This window comes from Lytechinus variegatus, chromosome 19, assembly GCF_018143015.1.
Source record: "Lytechinus variegatus isolate NC3 chromosome 19, Lvar_3.0, whole genome shotgun sequence".
Lineage (NCBI taxonomy): Eukaryota > Metazoa > Echinodermata > Echinoidea > Temnopleuroida > Toxopneustidae > Lytechinus > Lytechinus variegatus.
In genome coordinates this window covers 20,813,080-20,832,465 of record NC_054758.1, presented here as the reverse complement: position 1 = coordinate 20,832,465, position 19,386 = coordinate 20,813,080, and the positions used below count along the sequence as shown (strand labels likewise).

At 35.5% G+C, this 19,386-nt stretch overlaps 2 protein-coding genes across 13 annotated transcripts in view; both read left to right on the top strand.

Annotated features, from left to right (window-relative positions):
- Nucleotides 1-10,634, top strand: part of LOC121405697 (anoctamin-4-like) — a 93,866-nt gene extending 83,232 nt beyond the window's left edge. For 11 of the 12 annotated variants that reach the window (XM_041596615.1, XM_041596613.1, XM_041596607.1 and 8 more), the window contains one exon: nt 3,811-5,464. In XM_041596615.1, the coding sequence (XP_041452549.1) occupies nt 3,811-4,017 (207 nt within the window). In that variant the 3' untranslated portion in view covers nt 4,018-5,464. Of the gene's footprint in view, nt 1-3,810; nt 5,465-6,080 lie in introns of those variants that run through there. The other variant, XM_041596608.1, reaches the window with a different exon arrangement.
- Nucleotides 10,635-12,700: 2,066 nt separating this feature from the next.
- The window catches only part of LOC121406387 (alpha-mannosidase 2C1-like), a 46,878-nt gene continuing 40,192 nt past the window's right edge, over nt 12,701-19,386 (top strand). The window contains exons 1-3 of the mRNA XM_041597426.1: nt 12,701-12,858; nt 17,553-17,689; nt 19,053-19,173. Coding sequence (XP_041453360.1) covers nt 19,058-19,173 — 116 coding nt within the window. The 5' untranslated portion in view covers nt 12,701-12,858; nt 17,553-17,689; nt 19,053-19,057. The remainder of the gene's footprint in view (nt 12,859-17,552; nt 17,690-19,052; nt 19,174-19,386) is intronic.

The following is a 19,386-nucleotide window of genomic DNA, read 5'->3' as shown; positions in this document are numbered from 1 at the left end:
ATGTGAGAAGTATTTATTTTTTTTTTTTTAGTCCAAAGTTGGGGGTGCGGTTAATACACGGGTGCGGTTAATACACCGTTACTTACGGTAAGCTATTTCCAGTTTCTAGTACAAATTACGCCAAAGAGACTCCTGATATGGTTTGAAATTAGAGGAAATATGATAGATAGATGGATTATGCTCTTGAAAAAGTATTTAATTTTTAAGACACAGATGCTAGTCGCAAGATGCTAATGAATAGATTGTTTGGAAAAAAAAAAGAATTTACTGAAATGAATTTTTTAGTTTGTTTGTAGATTCCTTAGTGGATTCCTTTATACTTAATTTTCATAAATTTATTTATTCTACCAAGTAAATGATAATAAACATAAATTAATTCAGCATTCCAAACAATAAAAGCATTACAATGGTCAAGTGTACATGTACCTGTAATCGGAGCATTTATTACCAATTTTCTTGCTGCATAATATCATCCTAACTTTGCCTATGGGCAATATAGTGTAGTTTGCAATACATGTAACTCTTGAGTCTAAAGGATGATAGTTGTCGAATCTGAAAATAACAAACTTGCTAAATATAGGTACTTGTTTTGTATATATGTAAAACTTGTAGTCATTATCATTATATCTCTTACTTTTGGTACTAATAATAACACTTGCCTGCATTATTCTCCTTTTGAAGAATGATTCCTCGTCAACTGAAAACCATATTACATTTTAATACAACACTAACCTTTATTAACAAGGGCCCGTCTTACAAAGAGTTACAATTGATCCAATCAATCGTAACTCTATGGAAATTTATCAGTGTCATGATTGTTTCTACAGGAAATTTGCAACATGTCCTTTGTAAATAAAGGAGAGCACATCAAATTGTCAAGAAATCAATGAATCTATGGATATACATTCATATCTAGAATTTTTTTTTAGCAAACATGCATTTTTTACATGTTGACTTTGCTGGCTTTCCATACATGTACATGTAGGTACGATTGATCGGATCAATCGCAACTCTTTGTAAGACGGGTCCAAGAACCACCCTCCTTGTCATTCATGTTATATCCTGTTTAATAATTTACCAAAGTGATGACTGCATTTTTTTTTTGCATTTCAGAACTTTTGATACCATAATTTGTTAGAGCATGCATACAGGTACCACCAAATCCTAAATTTGGTGGCAAATAGTTCATGAAGATTTTATTATTATGGTTTAGTTGACCAAATCATGTTGCAAAAATGAATGACTTTTATACATGGTAAAAACAAACAATACAGAATGGAGAAGTGCTACATGCTAGTCAGTGGTGATAAAAGCATATAAATAAAAAGCTGTTGCTCGGAAGCATATCACCCCCATATGTAGCACTGTGAACAAATATCAAACTTACAAAACATACAAATTACAAAAAAAAAATCTAGCTCAGTGTTTAGTGAAATTTTGACATTTCTGTAAAAGAATAATGATAATGCACAAACTGATTGATGTTTTAGATTTATCTGGAGAATGATTTAAAAGTAATAATTACAAAGTTACAAAGATCCATGATACAGTATGGCCTCATCATTACATAATTATCCCATCAATATATTATTGGCCTCATTCTAAATGTTATGAACAAGGCAAATGATACATTGACTTCATTGCCCAGGATAATTACGTATCCATGAGGTCATTTTTGAGGCCCTCACAAAGCGATTCCCACAAAATTTTGGGTGTGGAGGTTTTTGTAGAGGTGTTGTGGCTCAGTGGATAAGTTTCCAGACTTTAAACCACAAGGTCCGAGGTTCAAATCCCATTGCTGCACTCATGTCCTTTGGCAAGGCGTTTATCTACATTTGCCACTCTCCACCCAGGTGTAGTAAATTGGTACCGGGTATTAAGAATTCCTACCCGATCAGGGTAGCCATACTACTGTACTGTACATTGACTAAACATATATTATTATAATCAGCCAACCTGTGCACTTTGAAACACCGGTATAAAGCGCCCTACAAATGTTATTATTAGTATTATTATACTAAAGCCAGGGTAATAGTATTTAGAAACATTTGTGTGAAGCGCTATATGATTGTTGCATATTGTTATTATTATTCACAATGCTCTACCAAAATATTATGCTATAAAAAAATTCTGAAATGCAAAAACTGAATATTGATGATGTCACTCTTTGGTTCTCCATACTAACCTTCGTTATTGCATGGAATTATTATCAACTGTAAGATATTCAAATTCATTAACCAGCTTACTAATTTTTATACCTATCAGATTATTATCATGAAATTTACAGACTTCCAATTATGTATCTTTTTTATTAAAATGGAAAAAAAGGGGAGAAAAATCAAGTTACATTAAAAGAAGCCATTTCAAACTAGGATGCCATGAGCTATGTAGTGTCCTTCATTGAATTAAAAAAAATTATTTAAAAAATGCTATGATAATCTAATATTTCTCATCTGATGTATAAGAAAAGACATTTTGTTGCATTCCATTTTGTTGTATCATGAAATTTCTTTCTAGATCTTGTTTTCCAATTTATAAAATTTCTTTCTCTTTCAATAAAATATATATCTTTTGTGTGCCTTTCCCACTCAATGTTTGTTATGTTTCCCCTCTTACTACCTGTCTCCTCACTCATTTATTTTAAGTGTTTTCTTTTCTTACTTTCGTTCTCTCTCTTCCTATCTCTCTTTCACCCTGTATCAACAGCTCTCAACCTTTAACTTTTTTTCCGTTTTTAATTTTGTTCACTTTTTGATCTACTTTTTTAATGTCTCCCCCCCCTACATGTATTTCTTTCCCTTTTTAGCCTCCTGCTCCTCTGTCTTTTATGTTTTCTTTTTCCTCACGTTATATCTATCTTTCTGTCTATCTATTACCTTCTCTCCCCTCTCTTGCTCTCCTTTTTTTCTCTTTTACAGATTGAACACACTCTTTCTTTCAGTGTTCGTGTGTGCTATGAACAGATGTCAGTCTATTTCATTATGTATTTTGTTCCTTCCCCCTCCATCTTCACCTCTCTCTGTCTTTCTCGTTCTATGTCTGCCTATCATTTCGATTCTGTCGTAGAGATTGTACCCTACTCTCTTTCAGTGTTATTCCTTACCTGTGTCCTTTCTCTATTCACTATGTGAATTCCTCCCGGATGTGACAGACCTCTTTGTTTCACAGGCTCTTTCGATATTTGTCTTGTTCCTGCCTCTTCCTCCCCTTTCCCCTTTCGCTCTCTCTCTCTCACTCAGTCTCTCTATCTTTCCTCTTTCTATCTTTACCTGCCTTATCATTTTAGTCCTGTCCTGGAGGACATACCTTCTTTGCGTGTTTATCTGTACTTCGGTACCTGTATCTTTTCTCTAATAAATTCCAATCTGTAAACTCCTGAATGTGACAGACCTCTTCTTTCATTATTTGCCTGTCTCCTGCTTCTCTCTATCTTCTTTCTCTCTCTTCTTCCTTTCCCTCTCTTCTTTCTCTCTCGCTGTCTCTCTGTTTCCTCCTTGTATCTATACCTTACCTGCCTTATCATTTTGGTCCTGTCCTTGAGGACATACCCTCTCTTAGTGTACCTACATCCTTTCTCTATTTCCACTCTGTAAACTCCTCCCGAACGTGACAGACCTCTTTGTCAGTCTCTTTCATTGTTTTCCTTGATCCTGCTTCTCCCTCCCCTTTCGCTCTTTCTCTCTGTATCTTTATCTTTCTCTTTTTATCCTTATCTACCTATCCTTTTGATTCTTCCTAGAGATCGTACACACTCTCTCATTCCGTGTGAATCTGTATAACCATAATATACCCTCTCTTCACCTTCTGTAGCATCTCGTCTTATTCATCAAGTTCTTTGTGGCCTACATCATTCCCGACATGCCCGAGTTCGTCAAGAACCAGATCAAGCGCGAGAACTACCTGGCCCAGCAGGCCTTGCGCACGGCCTTGGTGGAGAACCGGGGCAAGAGTAAGAAGCTGGTCCCGCCCGGCGGACCTGAAGACGCTTCCGGCGCTTCTGGCCCCGTCGAGCCCTAAACCGGCTTCCTGTCGCCACGACTACGCATCATCCATCAGCGATCTTCACTATCATCGCGTCTGCATCCACTCATTTCAAACCAGAACGTATCTTTCTAAATCCGATTTGCCTCGTACATGACAGTGGCCTCTGGAGCAATTCACTTCCTCATAGAACATATTTCGTACTGTATTTTATATATAGCCCCCTCTATAGACCAAAACTGTCAATAGTGATGGTTGTTCATATTTTTCTGTCATAGCTGTTTTTTGTCATTCTTGTATATATCAATACCAGACTTTGTATGGTACCATATTCTGTCTCATTGAAAAGAAGTGTTGAAGCTTTTACATATATCATTTACTTTTACACTTTCCATACCCTATTCATGTGCATGCTGTGTTACGATTCAGAATTCAGAACAAGAATCCATGTTTAGTGTTTTTTCTGTTCACATTCTTCATGAGAAAGTTTGACTCTTGAAATATGCATGTGACTTTCCTAACAGGGTTTCACCTTTTAAATCTTGCTATTAACAAGTGTTCTTGAATTAATGTTTCTACATTTTATTGATCAAAACATGTGTGATACTAGTGTTTTATAAGAGGCTTGACTGTTGAATAATGGAAATATTGATCTGTTGTATCATAATGAAATTATGCTGTATGCACTTTAGAACACAAGGAAAGAAAAATCATTAGTTGCTGCTTCACCTATTTTGAAGTGTGGTAATGTGTTTGCAATCATCTTTAACCCTATTCACCCCTCCTTTCACTCTCACTTGGCATAAATTCTTCCATGAAATCTTTCTATTTACTGCCAATTTGAAGAATGCAGTGATCTCGCACTCTAAATGAACTTGAGTAGCATATTGTCAATTTTGATCCTGCTGTATTGCTGTAATACATATGAACTTGGCTGAAGAAAAATTTAGTGACACAAATCGTTGCATTCTAAGTTTTAAAAAGAAATGAAATATATATGCTGAGGATTGTGAATATTCATCATTTTTACAATGTCCATATTTTAATGATTCGTTATGTTTAGAACTATGCAACTTACTGCCATCATTTTTAACTACTGGGCAATGGTTGTACCAATCCACATCATTTGGGTTAATAAAAAAAAGCAATAGCACAAATACAATGTAATCCATTGCATACCGTAAAATTAAGAATTAAAATCATCCTTAATCCTCAAATTTGTTAATTGGGTTAGGTCTTACTTTCTTGGACCGAACGAAATGAACTGTCGTAAACTGGCTTTTTTACATACTTGTATACCCCCCAACTACATTATGACAAGAAGTATCTAGTTTTGAGTAGCTTTGTAAATTACCTTGTGGTTACAAAATATATCAGATATTGGTGATGCTGATCTTGTCCCCAATTGTCTTGAGTGTATTATCCTGCATTTACATGAATTTCATTCAAGTTCCCTGTGAATTAATTGGTTACATATCATTCGCTCTCTCTATGTAAAATCATCACTCAGTCCTGTTGACCGCTCATTCTTAATACATGTTGCTATCAAAATTTTCTTATAAAAATAGCATTTTCTGTATGTAAAACAACCCCACAATCAAATTGACCTAGTACCCTATGCATGGAATTATCTGAAATATGTTTGGTTGTGTATATTATAATGAATGTCACCTGCTCAAAGTCAACTTTCTTTCTCTTTTTACCCCCTCAATATTTCTTTGGCATCCTCAATATTTCTCTGGAGTTCGAGTGTGCTAGCTTAGAGGCATGCAGGGTTGAATGTGTGTGGTTTTATTGTATTGAGTATCAACAGTCTTAGTTTGATTTGGTTGTCAGTTTTCAGGAATTTAACTTATTTGATTCTCATTCCACTCATGCCCGGCTTATGTATATGATTTGAATATTTGCATCATAAGGATTTGCAATTTGATTTGAATTTTGCTTTCCAGGTCATTTCATTACTTTATGATTTATTTCTTTTCCTTTCCCATCCCTTGCGCATGAACCTGCTTCCTCATTGCCCGACATTGCATTACCCCCGAAACCCAATTCTGCATCCCAACCAATCGCTTCTGATTGCCTCGGCAACCGCATCCCAGCATGTCATCATCATCGTGAAGATGTTCACTGCATACGTCATCCCGGATATGCCCGATAACGTCAAGAACCAGATAAAGAGGGAGAACTTCCTCGCCCAGCAGGCGCTACACGAGCTTACCTTGAGCAAGGGTCTGCCAAAGTCGGCGGAGGCTGCCATGTCCCCTCACGAGGCAGAAGCAATGGTATAATGAGAGGTTTGGGGAATGGGGGAGGGACAGTAACAGCTCACAGTGGGACCACACCCATTCTCTCATCAACTCTTGGGTCCTGTTTCTTGAAGAATTTCTGTTACAAGTTTTCTCTTAGCCAATCAAATTGAGTGATTTCAGTAGCTGGAAACTGCTATTTTGCAATTTCTTTTGATAACATGTTTTATGAAACAGGCATCCAAATGGGCTGTCACATCTGAGCACAGTAGCCCCTGTATGGCAAGCTGACAAAAGCATGGAAAGCCATATTTTATCATAAATGTTCTAGTTTTATTTTATCAAAAAAAATATTCTTTATACATTAATTCAATTCTTGATACCAAAAATTGTTTTTAACAAAACGAAATGATTTTCTTGACATCAGGAAATAGATCTTCGATATTAAGAATTTAAATACTTGAAAAAACAGGATTAAAAGTGAAAACAACTTGCCATACAAAGTTGGCGTACACTTGCTAAAGCGTCCAGTTGTGCCAGCCCCTTAACTCTTGATTAAAAATCTGCTTTCAAGGAACCAGTGCAAGTGACGTTTCAAAACACATTGCTTCTAATATCCTTTCCAACTCGGCTTGAATTAATTTAATAACGCAAGAGCAATTGGTACATGCATCATATAATTGGTTATTGACTAATGGGTATTGCTTATTGCATGTTTCATCAAATGGAATAACTTTGCATGTGATTGAAGTATTGTTCTGTGATAATGAGGCCTTTTCATTCTACGTCAGTTAATTGATATGATTATGAATGATGCAGACGTGGAGGTATCCTGCTGGAGAGAACGCAGTATCTCAAGGTGTGTTCACGAAGTGGAACTTGATGTAAGTTGTATTCACACTTAGTCCAATGTGTAAACACACTGTGAACACTCCCACTGTGGAGGTATCCACAGTGGAATCATCTTCACATTGTCACATTTGAACATGGTAACTATCAGTTTGAATCACATTTTCAAATCATCCACAATGCACATTGTGAACACATGGTAGAGGTGTCCATATTATTATAGTTTAACGTTTTCACAGTTCACAGTTTTATATAGTCCACACTGAACACATTGCATGCCAACACTGTACAAGTGTGAAGTAATCTTCACATTGTTACAATTGTATAATGCAAATAGGTTTCATATAATTCACTATGTGAGCACACTGCAAACACACTTAACACACTGTAAACAGACTGTGAATAGTATTCACAGTCTGTTTACAGTGTGTTAAGTACACTGTGAATGCATTGAACATACTGTGAATACACTTAACACAATGTAAATAACTGAATAAACTGAACATACTGTGAACACACTGCAGACACTATGCACACACAAAGCACTGTGAACACACCGAACTAACTGAATACACTATTAATAAACACTAAACACACTGCGGAAACTGGACACACTGATAACTGAACACACTGAAAGCACTGTGAATACACCAAATTAATTTAAAACACTAGTAACACACATGAAACACACTGTGAATACACTGAACACTTTGAATACACACTGCAAACACTGGACACACTAAGAGCACTGTGTGTGAACACATTTTGAACTAATTAATGTACTGCGAATACACTATTATCACACATTAAACACACTGGATACACTGAACACACTGCAAATTCTGTGGATACACTGAGAGTACTGTGAACACACTTTGAACTAAACTGAATGCACTATGAACACACTATTACCACACATTAAACACACTGTGAAAGCACTGTGTTCTCTCCAGGAGGGATAGATATGTGATGATTTTGTTTTTCATTCCACAGTGATGACTCAAGTCACGTGAGAACTGTCTTGATGAACTTCAAAAAATTAATTATAAAACTTTGCAAACATTTTGAGATATTCAGGGTCATGTTATGTACAAATATATTGTACAGTTTATTCGCTTATTAATACTATATTAGAATAGTTTATATTTAGAATGTTTGCATCTGTATAGAATTTTTGTCAACTTGGCTGGTTCAGAGCCTTTGTTGTAAAGGTATGCAAGTACATGAGAAAAATTTGAATCCAAGTCATAGTCTTATATTTTCTTGCTATAGTTTAGGATAGACATGTATAAAATAATGAACTTTAGCCTTTTTTTCAGGCCCTGTAATCAAAATAATTTTGATATCTGTGGATATATCTCATAATATGTAGTTGTATGTATTCATCGGTTACTGTAAATAGGTTACATAATCTCATATCAGGTGTTGGGGGTATCACAAATATTGATAAATGCATGCATAATTAATCTTTATGAATATTATTTGCATGTTTATTAGGGACTGGCTCTTTTTACAGTAAATGCATGGTTCATTTCATCGAGTTTTCTATCACAATTTGATATGTTCTATGTTGGATAGGGACTACCTTTGTTTAAGAATCCTGTAGAATTTTATATGTAAGTGTTCAAAAAAATAATGGAATGAAATAAATTTTTAAATTTTGAATAAATCTAAGGTATTTATTACCATATATGATTAATATGTTATGTTTTTTTATTCAAGGTTTATATATTTTCTTCAGGGACATCTGATATGTGACGAACTGTCCTTTGTTGAAGTTGAATATTGACAAAGTGTTGGTAGTCCAGGAGATAATTGAATTCATCAGTGTTCAAAATTGTAGAATGTTGAGTACAAAATAAGATGCAATTGTTGAATTGTTGAGGATTATTCACTTCTTTATTACAGTTAAATTTTACCCTTATGTATGTTTAAAATTTGAGAAAGTGACTTTACTTTTTGAAAAAGGTTTGTTGATTGAATTGGGATCAAATCTGTGTCCATGGGCACATCTAGAAATATGTCTCATTTTGTTTTCTGTGTGTTGACCAAATTTTATATTTTGTAGTGTTGCCGTCTTTCAAACTCTGTTTCAAAATATACTTTTTGATTTACTTATTAGTCCTTTTTTTTGTTTAGAACATTTTTAATAGCCTCAGGAACACCTTTCTTTTCTGTATCTTATTCTTCACATAGCCAAACAAATGATTTTGGCCTAGGTTTATTAGGATAATAATATCTAAGTCCTTTGAAAGTGCATATAGCCATTAGATTCATAATGTGATATGCACTATACAAGAACTGTTTATTTTGATTATTATTATGAGGTTTTTGTAATTACCATGAATACATATGTTTGATTATAACATGGTGCCTAATTGGGATATGAATGTCAAAATCTTCCACTTTTGTATTACTATTTATTTTTTATTCTTTTTGGATAATATATTATGAATATGCACGCAGTTTCATGTGAGAAAAAAATCATCTTTTTAGCAACCCAACAAGTGAAATCAGGCAATTCATATAATAACATTGTATGCATAAGGCAGTGTACTTAGCTCGTTATATATGCTCATTTTATGGCTAAATATAGAACTCATATTTTCATTATGAGATACTTGGGCATACTAGCACATACCAATCATTTAGAACAGAGGCTGCATCTGATGTTATTCTTTAAATTTCGTGGAAAAAGAAGTGTCGAAGGTGATCGTTAAGATCACCAGAACAGGCTCACAATTAATACCATGTATGAATTTAGATACTACATGTACATGTATCTGTTTTGCATATTCATGCCTTTTGTAGCTCATGCATATTCATGAGTTATCTTAAACTGTTTACTTGCAAGTAATTTTTGAAACACCATTTAGGTGAAGGTTTGTCTATTTGTAAAGGTGTTTTCCCCATCTTTGGTTGGTTATTTTTTTTCTTTTTCATTCTTTACCCATTTAACTTTCAGAACCAATCTATTTTTGCATGTATATGGATAAAAATTCTTATAGGAGTACCCTAATCCACTTGTGAATAAAAAATCAATTGTAACTTTCACATACACTTGACTTTGCCGGTGAAAGTCCTGTGTCATGGTAATTACATTTTAATACAAAAATACCATTGATTATTAAAGTTTTATGCAATAGGGGCCCTAGCCTTTCTTAATGAACCTATGTCGACTTAAAAAAAATTCTCTGAGCGGCTTTCCTTTTTATCAATACACATTTATAGTCAATCTTACTGATGTAATAGCTTAATTGTTGTTGCACCATTTTCTTTTCATTTATTTAAATAATCATTTAGTATATTTACAAAATCTATATACATGTATGTTTTATTCTTTTGTATAATGTACGTTCGCCCAATGTTTATATTTTTATATATGGAATTGACTGATTGTGTAATCAATAATATGAAGTGGTTGTTTTAGTTGTACATTTAAGATTGTCTGTGTTTAGAAAGTAGAAATATGTATGTTGTATAAGCTTCAATATTATTCATTATATGTAAGTAATGTTGTTTTGAATGATTAAAGTCGGGATATTGTTCTCTCGAGAATGACGATCAACATAATTTTCAAGGTTTCTTTGTATTGCATGGCTGTGTACAATCACATACATTCGTAATTCCGAAGGTTCGTTAATCCGAAAACGAAATAAGGTTTGTAATTCTGAAGGTTCGTCAATCCAAAAACGAAATGAGGTTCGTAATTCCGAAGGTTCGTTAGTCCGAAAACGGAATAAGGTTCGTTAATCCTAAAATTAAATAAGTTTCGTATTTCCGAAAAATAAATTAATTCATTTTGGTAACAAAACGGTGTTGTCATTAAAAGATAACACGCATAGGCGGATCCAGGGGGCCCGCCCTCCCCCGTATTGGCTGAGCAAAAAAAAAGAAAAAAAGGGGAAAGAAAGAAAAATAAGAAGGGAAAAGAGAGGGGGAAACATAAGAGACGAAGATGATTGAATGAAATAAGATGAGGAAAATAATTTTATTTTTGGAAAATTATTTTTTTTTTAAATCTTTCATGTCTCTATATGAAATTTTCGCTCGTGCTTCACGTTCGCATTGCCTTTTAGGTGATTTACATATTTTGCTTTTATGTAGCTTAAAATATCAAATTTTGAACATAATATACGAAAAGTATTTCAGCTCGGAAATGGAACTTTCTTTGATTATTTTGTTTGATTTACAAATTGATTTATAAAAAGTGCTCTGTAAAATTTCTGTTTTGTGGTCTGAATATAAACATTTTCTGCTTGTGCTCGCTCGAACACCGAGGTATGCGCAATTTTCGTGCTTCGGAATTATGAACCTTCGGAATAAAGAACCTTGGGAATTACGAAACTTCGGAATTACAAAGTGTTACCGTGTACACTTCTTTAGTATTATAGACTTGTGGTACGCCCATCTAAAAAGGAAACACATTTTTCAGGGATTTATATCATTTTTTTTCTTTCAAATATTACTTTGGTTTCAAGTTTAGGCATTAATGTATAATGAATATAGTCTTCTCTTTGATTTGAGATCAAATATTTGGTCGGATTGGTAATTCATGGTTAATTAAATCCAATAAAATTGATATAGGATGGAATCTCTCCATTACTGATCACAGGAAGATAAAAAGATAGAGAGAGAAAGAAAGGAAGGAAGGAAGAAAGAAAGAAAGAAAAAGAAATGAGGGAGGGGGAAGGAAGGGAAAAAAGGAAAGAAAGAGAGAGAGAGAAAGAAAGAAAAAGGAAGGAAGGAAAATTTAATATCCCCGACTTTTGTTATATAATGTCCGTCTCCTCCCCCCCCCTACTGTTTGATTGGCATTGCAACAGATTGCTCTTATGCAAAACATGCATGTTAAGGTAAACATAAAACCTGGCCTCATTATATAGGCTGTGGGTGTGTGTTTCTAGTTTTCCTTCTGTTTAAATATTAGCATCTTAACCTTATATTTCACATGACTTTATTGATTAAAATAATTCATTAAAAATAGATCAAATGTTTGTATATCAAAAGAAAAACGATAGACATAATGCTATGTTCATACTCTTTCATAATCAAGGCGTTTGGGGAGGCTAGACTGCATTTTTGTATTTCATTTTAATTATTATTACCCACAATGCAGTTCTGGTTTTTGTGGCAATGAACTGTGTGTGTGTGTGTGTGTATTTGAGTTTTGTCAGACGTGTATCAATCAGATATGATTATTTACGTCTGGGACCGACCTTTAACGTCACCATCCGAAAGACGTGACCAGGGCTCGAACCTCTGCATCAATTTGTAACTTCCCCACAGCTTGGATTACAGGCGCACGCCACAACGCCCAGTTTACTGGCCGAAATTATGGTTAGTCTTATTTCAGGCCATTTAACTTTTGATTGAGCTGGTCAAGTACCTGATTAACATATCAAGTCTTAATGTACTGTTAATTGTGACTAATGTCAGTGAATTAAAGCAAAATCTATCGAGGGATTGATTTTTAATGATTTTTTGATGAGCTATGATATAACACGTGAGTGAATGGGGGTCTGTAATACTCATGTGTGCCCTATTGAATACCGTATGCTTCTTAAAGCGTTCCATACTACTACTGGCAACAGCAATTTCCCCCGTAGCTAGGTACGAAGTGGCTATGTCGCGTCCCCCGCCGCCCGGCCGCTTTGGCGGGTGCCTGCCGGCGCGGCCGGACTAGCGTATGGTACTCCATCGTCGTCGAACCGGCTGCTAACGTTACTATACTGATATAAAATGTTACGCTTACAGATTTTGCGAGGAGAAAAGTAATACTGTAAGTGGTACCACACTTGTTTCTAAGTCTAACTCTCTAACGCAAGACCCCAACGGTGTAAAACTTGATAATTAAAGAGAAAAGTTAATAAATTGTTTTCGCCGCGAACACGCGACCGGACTATGTCGATGGTCGAGCTCGAGCCCGAGAAGGGCCGGCGGGGTCGGGGGCTGAGCCCGGGAGTCGCCCGTTACGGACGGTATTTGGCAGACATGGGTACTCTCCAAAAAGGGGTACAATGGGATCGCTCTGACGAAATAAATCTGATTGATAAACTGTCTTTATCTACTCATGAAAATAGGAACCAGCATTTGTTATTCTGGGGTGGTATTCTGAGGTCATTTTATCTTTAAAATATTTTATTTTATCTCTTAAAATGAAATTGGTATTCTGAGATGACATTTTATCTCTCAGATAAAATTTACAATTTTATCTTGCGTATAAATTTTATCTTGCGTAACTTTTAATGATACGCAACAAAACAGTGCCTGCGTAGACAAAGGCATCGCGTATCTGGGTATTGCAACGCAGATGATGTGCTTGCGCCCAAGATAGTTTGAAGAAAAAAATAAAATAAACTTAAAAGAGGGTAGGGGCTATTTTATCTCCGCGACGTTGATTTCACCAATATTTCTAGGTGAATTAACCCCAAATGTTGACATGAAAATGAAGAAAAATTATATATTTATTAAGAATAACACCTTAACGTTATTCCTGTACAATAAGAAAGTATTTCATAAGACTTGTCTTTACTAATATTGTCTTTGAAATGATGCTTGAAAAGATGCGATACAGACCTCGAAAAAAGATGAGAGCATTGTCCTTTTTGTTAAAAAGAAATCTCTGTAAAGACGCGCGAGCGTATAGTGCAAGCGTATTTGAAGTCAAAAATTAACGCAATCTCACTCCTTTGCCACACCTTGTGGAATGGATTTCCATTGGTTGACTGACACGAAAGAGCTATAATAGCGCGTTTCTAATTGGATATTGATTAAAAAGTAGGTGTGTCTTACAGAGATAAAATGAAGATAAAATGGTTCTCAGAATACCAATTTGGAGATATTTTAAGGGCATTTTATCTCACTGATTTTAACGGAGATAAAATATTTTATTTTATCTGAGATAAAATGGATCTCAGAATACCACCCCAGAATTTTATTAGATGGTTCCCATTTTAGCGAGTAGAGAAAAGACAGCATCAAAATCATTCTTTCTGATCTAAGACTAAGCTCTTTGAAGGATTAGATTTATTTTGAATCAGCGCGCCAGCTGTGGTGAAAAAGTGAGCAAGCTCGTAAAGATAGGTGGGTCATGTCTTGTGAAAAAGTGTCCTGTGGAAATTAGGAACTGGTTCCCAATTTCACAATAATGCCCCTTGATTTTTCATTTTATATCGCTGAAGGTCGATTATAGTGACACAGAATCTTGACATAGCGACACGAACTGGAATGGAGCCTCAGTTGCTCAAAAAAAGAGGAAAAATTAGACATATCAAGTTCGCTCTCGCAACTTCTCGGTATCGATCTGCCATTTTGTTTTCAATTTTGAAAGGAGAACGAGCGAGACAGAACTTTTTGTGTACGAGGTCGAGGAGAAAAAAAAATGTTAAAAAACTCTAAAGATGGCTGCCAGCTGTCTAATATTATTAAGCACTGTGGCCTGTGGGCTAATTGTTATTCCACACCCACCTGTGTCAAAGGAGGAACAAGCCTCATTCATCCATTCATTTTTTATTGTCTCACCTGCATAGCAGAGTGAGACTATAGGCGCCGCTAATTTTCCGACGGCGGCGTCAACATCAAATCTTAACCTGAGGTTAAGTTTTTGAAATGACATCATAACTTAGAAAGTATATGGAGCTAGTTCATGAAACTTGGCCATAAGGTTCATCAAGTATTACTGAACATCCTATTAGAGTTTCATGTCACATGACCAAGGTCAAAGGTCATTTACGGTCAATGAACTTAGACCATGTTGGGGGAATCAACATCAAAATCTTAACCTGAGGTTAAGTTTTTGAAATGTCATCATAACTTAGAAAATATATGGACCTAGTTCATGAAACTTAGACATAAGTTTAATCAATTATCACTGAACATCCTGCGTGAGTTTTATGTCACATGACCAAGGTCAAAGGTCATTTAGGGTCAATGAACTTTGGCCGAATTGGGGGTATCTGTTGAATTACCATCATAACTTTGAAAGTTTATGGATCTGATTCATGAAACATGGACATAATAGTAATCAAGCATCACTGAACTGAACATTTTGTGCAAGTTTCAGGTCTCATGATTGAGGTCAAAGGTCATTTAGGGTCAATGAACTTTGGCCGAATTGGGGGTATCTGTTGAATTACCATCATAACTTTGAAAGTTTATTGGTCTAGTTCGTTAAACTTGGACATTAGAGTAATCAAGTATCACTGAACATCCTGTGCCCATTTTAGGTCACATGACCAAGGTCAAAGGTCAATGAACTTTGGCCGAATTGGGTGTATCTGTTGAATTACCATCATAACTTTGAAAGTTTATGGATCTGATTCATGAATCTTGGACATAAGAGTAATCAAGTATCACTGAACATCCTGTGCGAGTTTCAAGTCACATGATCAAGGTCAAAGGTCATGTAAGGCCAATGAACTGTGGCCATGTTGGGTTTTTTTGTTGAATAACCATCATATCTCTAAGTTTATTGGTCTAGTTCATAAAAAGTGGACATAAAAGTAACCATGTATCACTGAACATCTTGTGCGAGTTAGAGTAGTTTTCAAAGTCAGCACTGCTGCTATATTGAACCGCGTGATGCAGGTGAGACGGCCAGAGGCATTCCACTTGTTTATTCACAGTATATGTATTTTTTATATATGTTTTTTTTTTTGGGGGGGTGTGCTCCCTCCTAGTTAATATTTGACTCTGTCTTCCAAACAATACATCATTTGAAGAGATAATGTATATCTCTATTGATAATTCTTTTCCAATGTACATGTATGTTTGTAATCAAATAAAACTTCCATTGTGTGATGACCTGTTACATATTTTTTATTGTTTGTGCACACATATTTGTACAGGCGAGATATGGTTGTTCGATCGTTCTCTAGCTGCAACCACAAATTGTGTTTGCTTCCCGACAGGCAGCAGTTCAAAGGCAAACCCTCTTCACATTTGTATTTTACTCTGTATGAATTGCAAATACGATACTCTATGAAGAGGACTACTCAACGGCAAAAGAAGGAATTTTAAAGGTATTGTTTAACTTTGTGAGCAGTCGATTTAAAAAATTCTCAAACAAAGATGAAACATGTGTACAAGTGCATGTATTAGAACTAATAAACCCTGAAAACAACCATTATTGAGAATGAAAAGCTAAAACTACAAGGCAAGCCCCGATTTTGTAAATGGGCGTCTTATAGACGCCTAAATAGTACACATAAATGTATGGGATGAAATTAAGATGGTGTTTCTGGTCACTTTATATTTCAATTTTCGAAGCACTAAATAATTATTTTCGAACACAATTTTTTCTGGGCTTCATTTGTGTAACATATCACAGACACAGGTGACAAGTGACCTTCTAGCTCAGATTTTTTAAAGTCAAACCAATGTTAACCAATCACTTTAAGTATTTTTTTCTAAAATAATGAGAGGTACCGGTATCTGTAAGATATTTGCTGTGGTCTACAGAGCTAACTCTTGTGCATTGTACCTTTTAGGAGACACTTGTACTTTGTGCTTTACCCAGACTGCTATCAATTACAAGTAAATATGTTCTTGATGAGAATATATACTTCTTTGTTGGATACAATGCCTGTATAATTTTTTTTTGTACTTGAAGATAATCATTACACTCTAAATTGGAAAATTATAGAAATATGACTTCACACTTAAAATATGATTCTTTCCATTAAATCTTGGATTTTTAATAGTTATATTGTAAAAACTATAAATGGGTCAAAACATAATTGCTGATTTGAAAATTGAAAGCCAGTTTAACAACACAAAGGTTTTAAGGAGTATTGAAAAAAAAAATCCAAGCAAATTCTGGAACTTGCTTGGTAGATCAATATTAGCTGTACAGAGCAAATTGGTTTACACTTCCTATCACAAGAAAAGCGAACCTTTAGTAAATTGCTATTGATTGTGAGGCATGATGTATTTAGGAACCCTATTTTGCATTGGTAAATTGCCAATTATTTTTCTGCCAACTCACCCACTTACCACATTTAGTCTAATGCCATTCCGTCCATCAACATTTTTTCTAACAACAATTTGGTCCAATCATCACTTTGTGTAATCACCATTTTATTGCCATTTCAGTTGGTCTAATACACGTTTTCTTTTCATTCATTTTGAACAATTGACACTTTAGTTTAATAGACCAAATGGTATATGGACTAAATGGCTATTGGACCAACTGGTTGTTAGATGGAATGACAGACTATAAAATGAGAGCATTTGGTGAGTAGAGGAACTGATGATAGACCAAATGGTAGTAGACGAGTTGGCACTAGACGAATCGGAAATAAACCTTTGCAATTTATGGGAACCTTCTCCCAGTGCCAAAGTAGGAAAGTTGTTTGATGATTAAATTGATCTATTTAATACTACTTATGTTTTATTTTTCCATGTAAATGGGGCCACAACAACAGTGTTTGTCAGTTCCATATTTTTGCAATCTGTCTTTATTTACATGTACAGTACATAAAGCAACCGCCCCCTTTTGCAGAGAGCTTTCTAAGTCTGCTCTACCCTACCCATAGCATGCGATGTCACTGCCAGTCATTTGTCAAATGTTGATCAGGAGAGAATAGTTTCACCTCAGCTCTACCCAAAAGGTAAGTAAAAAGCCATATTTTTATGACCATCAGGGTCATTCCATTGTAACTCGTGTTACAAAATAATGGGCACATTTTTGTGAAAAATGTGCATCTTTGTAAATCATAGGATTTATGAGACAGTTTTGTCATCATGGCTTAAGTAGACATACACCAATATTGAATCCAAAAAGAAAAATAAAGGATGCCCAGGTTGTGTAGGTTTATTTTTGATTGGTCTAATGTCAATTCGTCCAATCACCAACCCATCTACTATAATTTGGTCAAACGTCAGTTTGTCCATTATCCGCAGGGTCTTATTGCCATTTCGTCCACTCACCATTTTGTCTAATAACCAGTTGGTCAAATAGCTATTTTGGTCTAATTAGCCTCAATTTTGATTTGGCGAAATGATTCAAAACTTATTGGGTATAAGAGCAACTGGTTATAAAAAGAAGAAATGGTCATAGACGAACTGGTGATTAGACGATGTGATCATTGGACCAAATGGTTGTTAGACGAAATGTTGATTGACGGAGTGGCATTAAACTCAATGAAGGTAGACCAGGCGCCATATAGCTCAGTCGGTAGAGCGGGGGTTTTGGATTCCGGTGACTTAGGGTTCGATTCCCAAGTGGTGCGCTTGTGCCCTTTGGTAAGGCATTTATCCTCATTACCAGCTCCCTCATAGATGACCTGAAGCCATTGGTCCCCTGGTTGCTTGCTCAAAGGCATTCGTGCTTTCTTATAGCAGTCAGGTAAAAAAACCCTTGGTATATATCAATTTAGAGGTTGTATAGCTCATTATGTTAAGACCTAACCCAGGCAGCGCCGGACCGCGTAGCGGTCCCGCGCCCAGGAGCTTACCGTGTATTTACCCATACTCACGGGACAAGGGTAGATTATGGTCAAAATATCTAGCAAGATAAATTGTGAAAACAGAAATTATGCACTAACATCGATTATATGGATGAAGGTCTAACGAGTGGTAGAATCCTGACGTCGAGGCACAGACTGAAACCTCAAAAAAATGAAAAGTTCTCTCCCGTCTCCCCAGTCTCGATCGGCCGTTTTTGTTGTGAATCATAACAAAATGGCCGATCGAGACTGGGGTAGAAGGAGAGAACTTTTTAGTTTTTTGAGGTTCCAGTCTGTGTATCGATGTCAGGATTCTACCACTCGTTAGACTTTCATCCATATAATCGATGTTAGTGCATAATTTCTGTTTTCACAATTTATCTTGCTAGATATTTTGACCATAATCTACCCTTGTCCCGTGAGTATGGGTAAATACACGGTAAGCTCCTGAGCGCCGGCGCTCCCTGGGTTAGTTTAGACCTTGATAATAGGATTGAGCTATTTTTTAATGATTTTTTTATTTCAGATTGAATGATGGCTGAGTCTGGATCTGCCCCGGTTCCTCTCAAGAGTAAACGGTGTACCCTGGAAAGAGCGGAGAAGTTTATATCAGATGCCTACTTCACTGACTGTAATTTGTATGGAAAGTGAGTATTAACTACAGCACATGCGAAAGACATTGATCACATCACAAAATTCTTCAAAAAAAATATTCCTGAGTGTTGCTTTGTGGTGTATTTAGTACATTAATTAAAAAAAAATCCCAGGAATTCATAAATTGGATATCATTTGTGCATACCTTCAAGATATTTGTGACTGATAAATCAACATCTAAGAATTTGATGCTAGGGTTTTTTAAC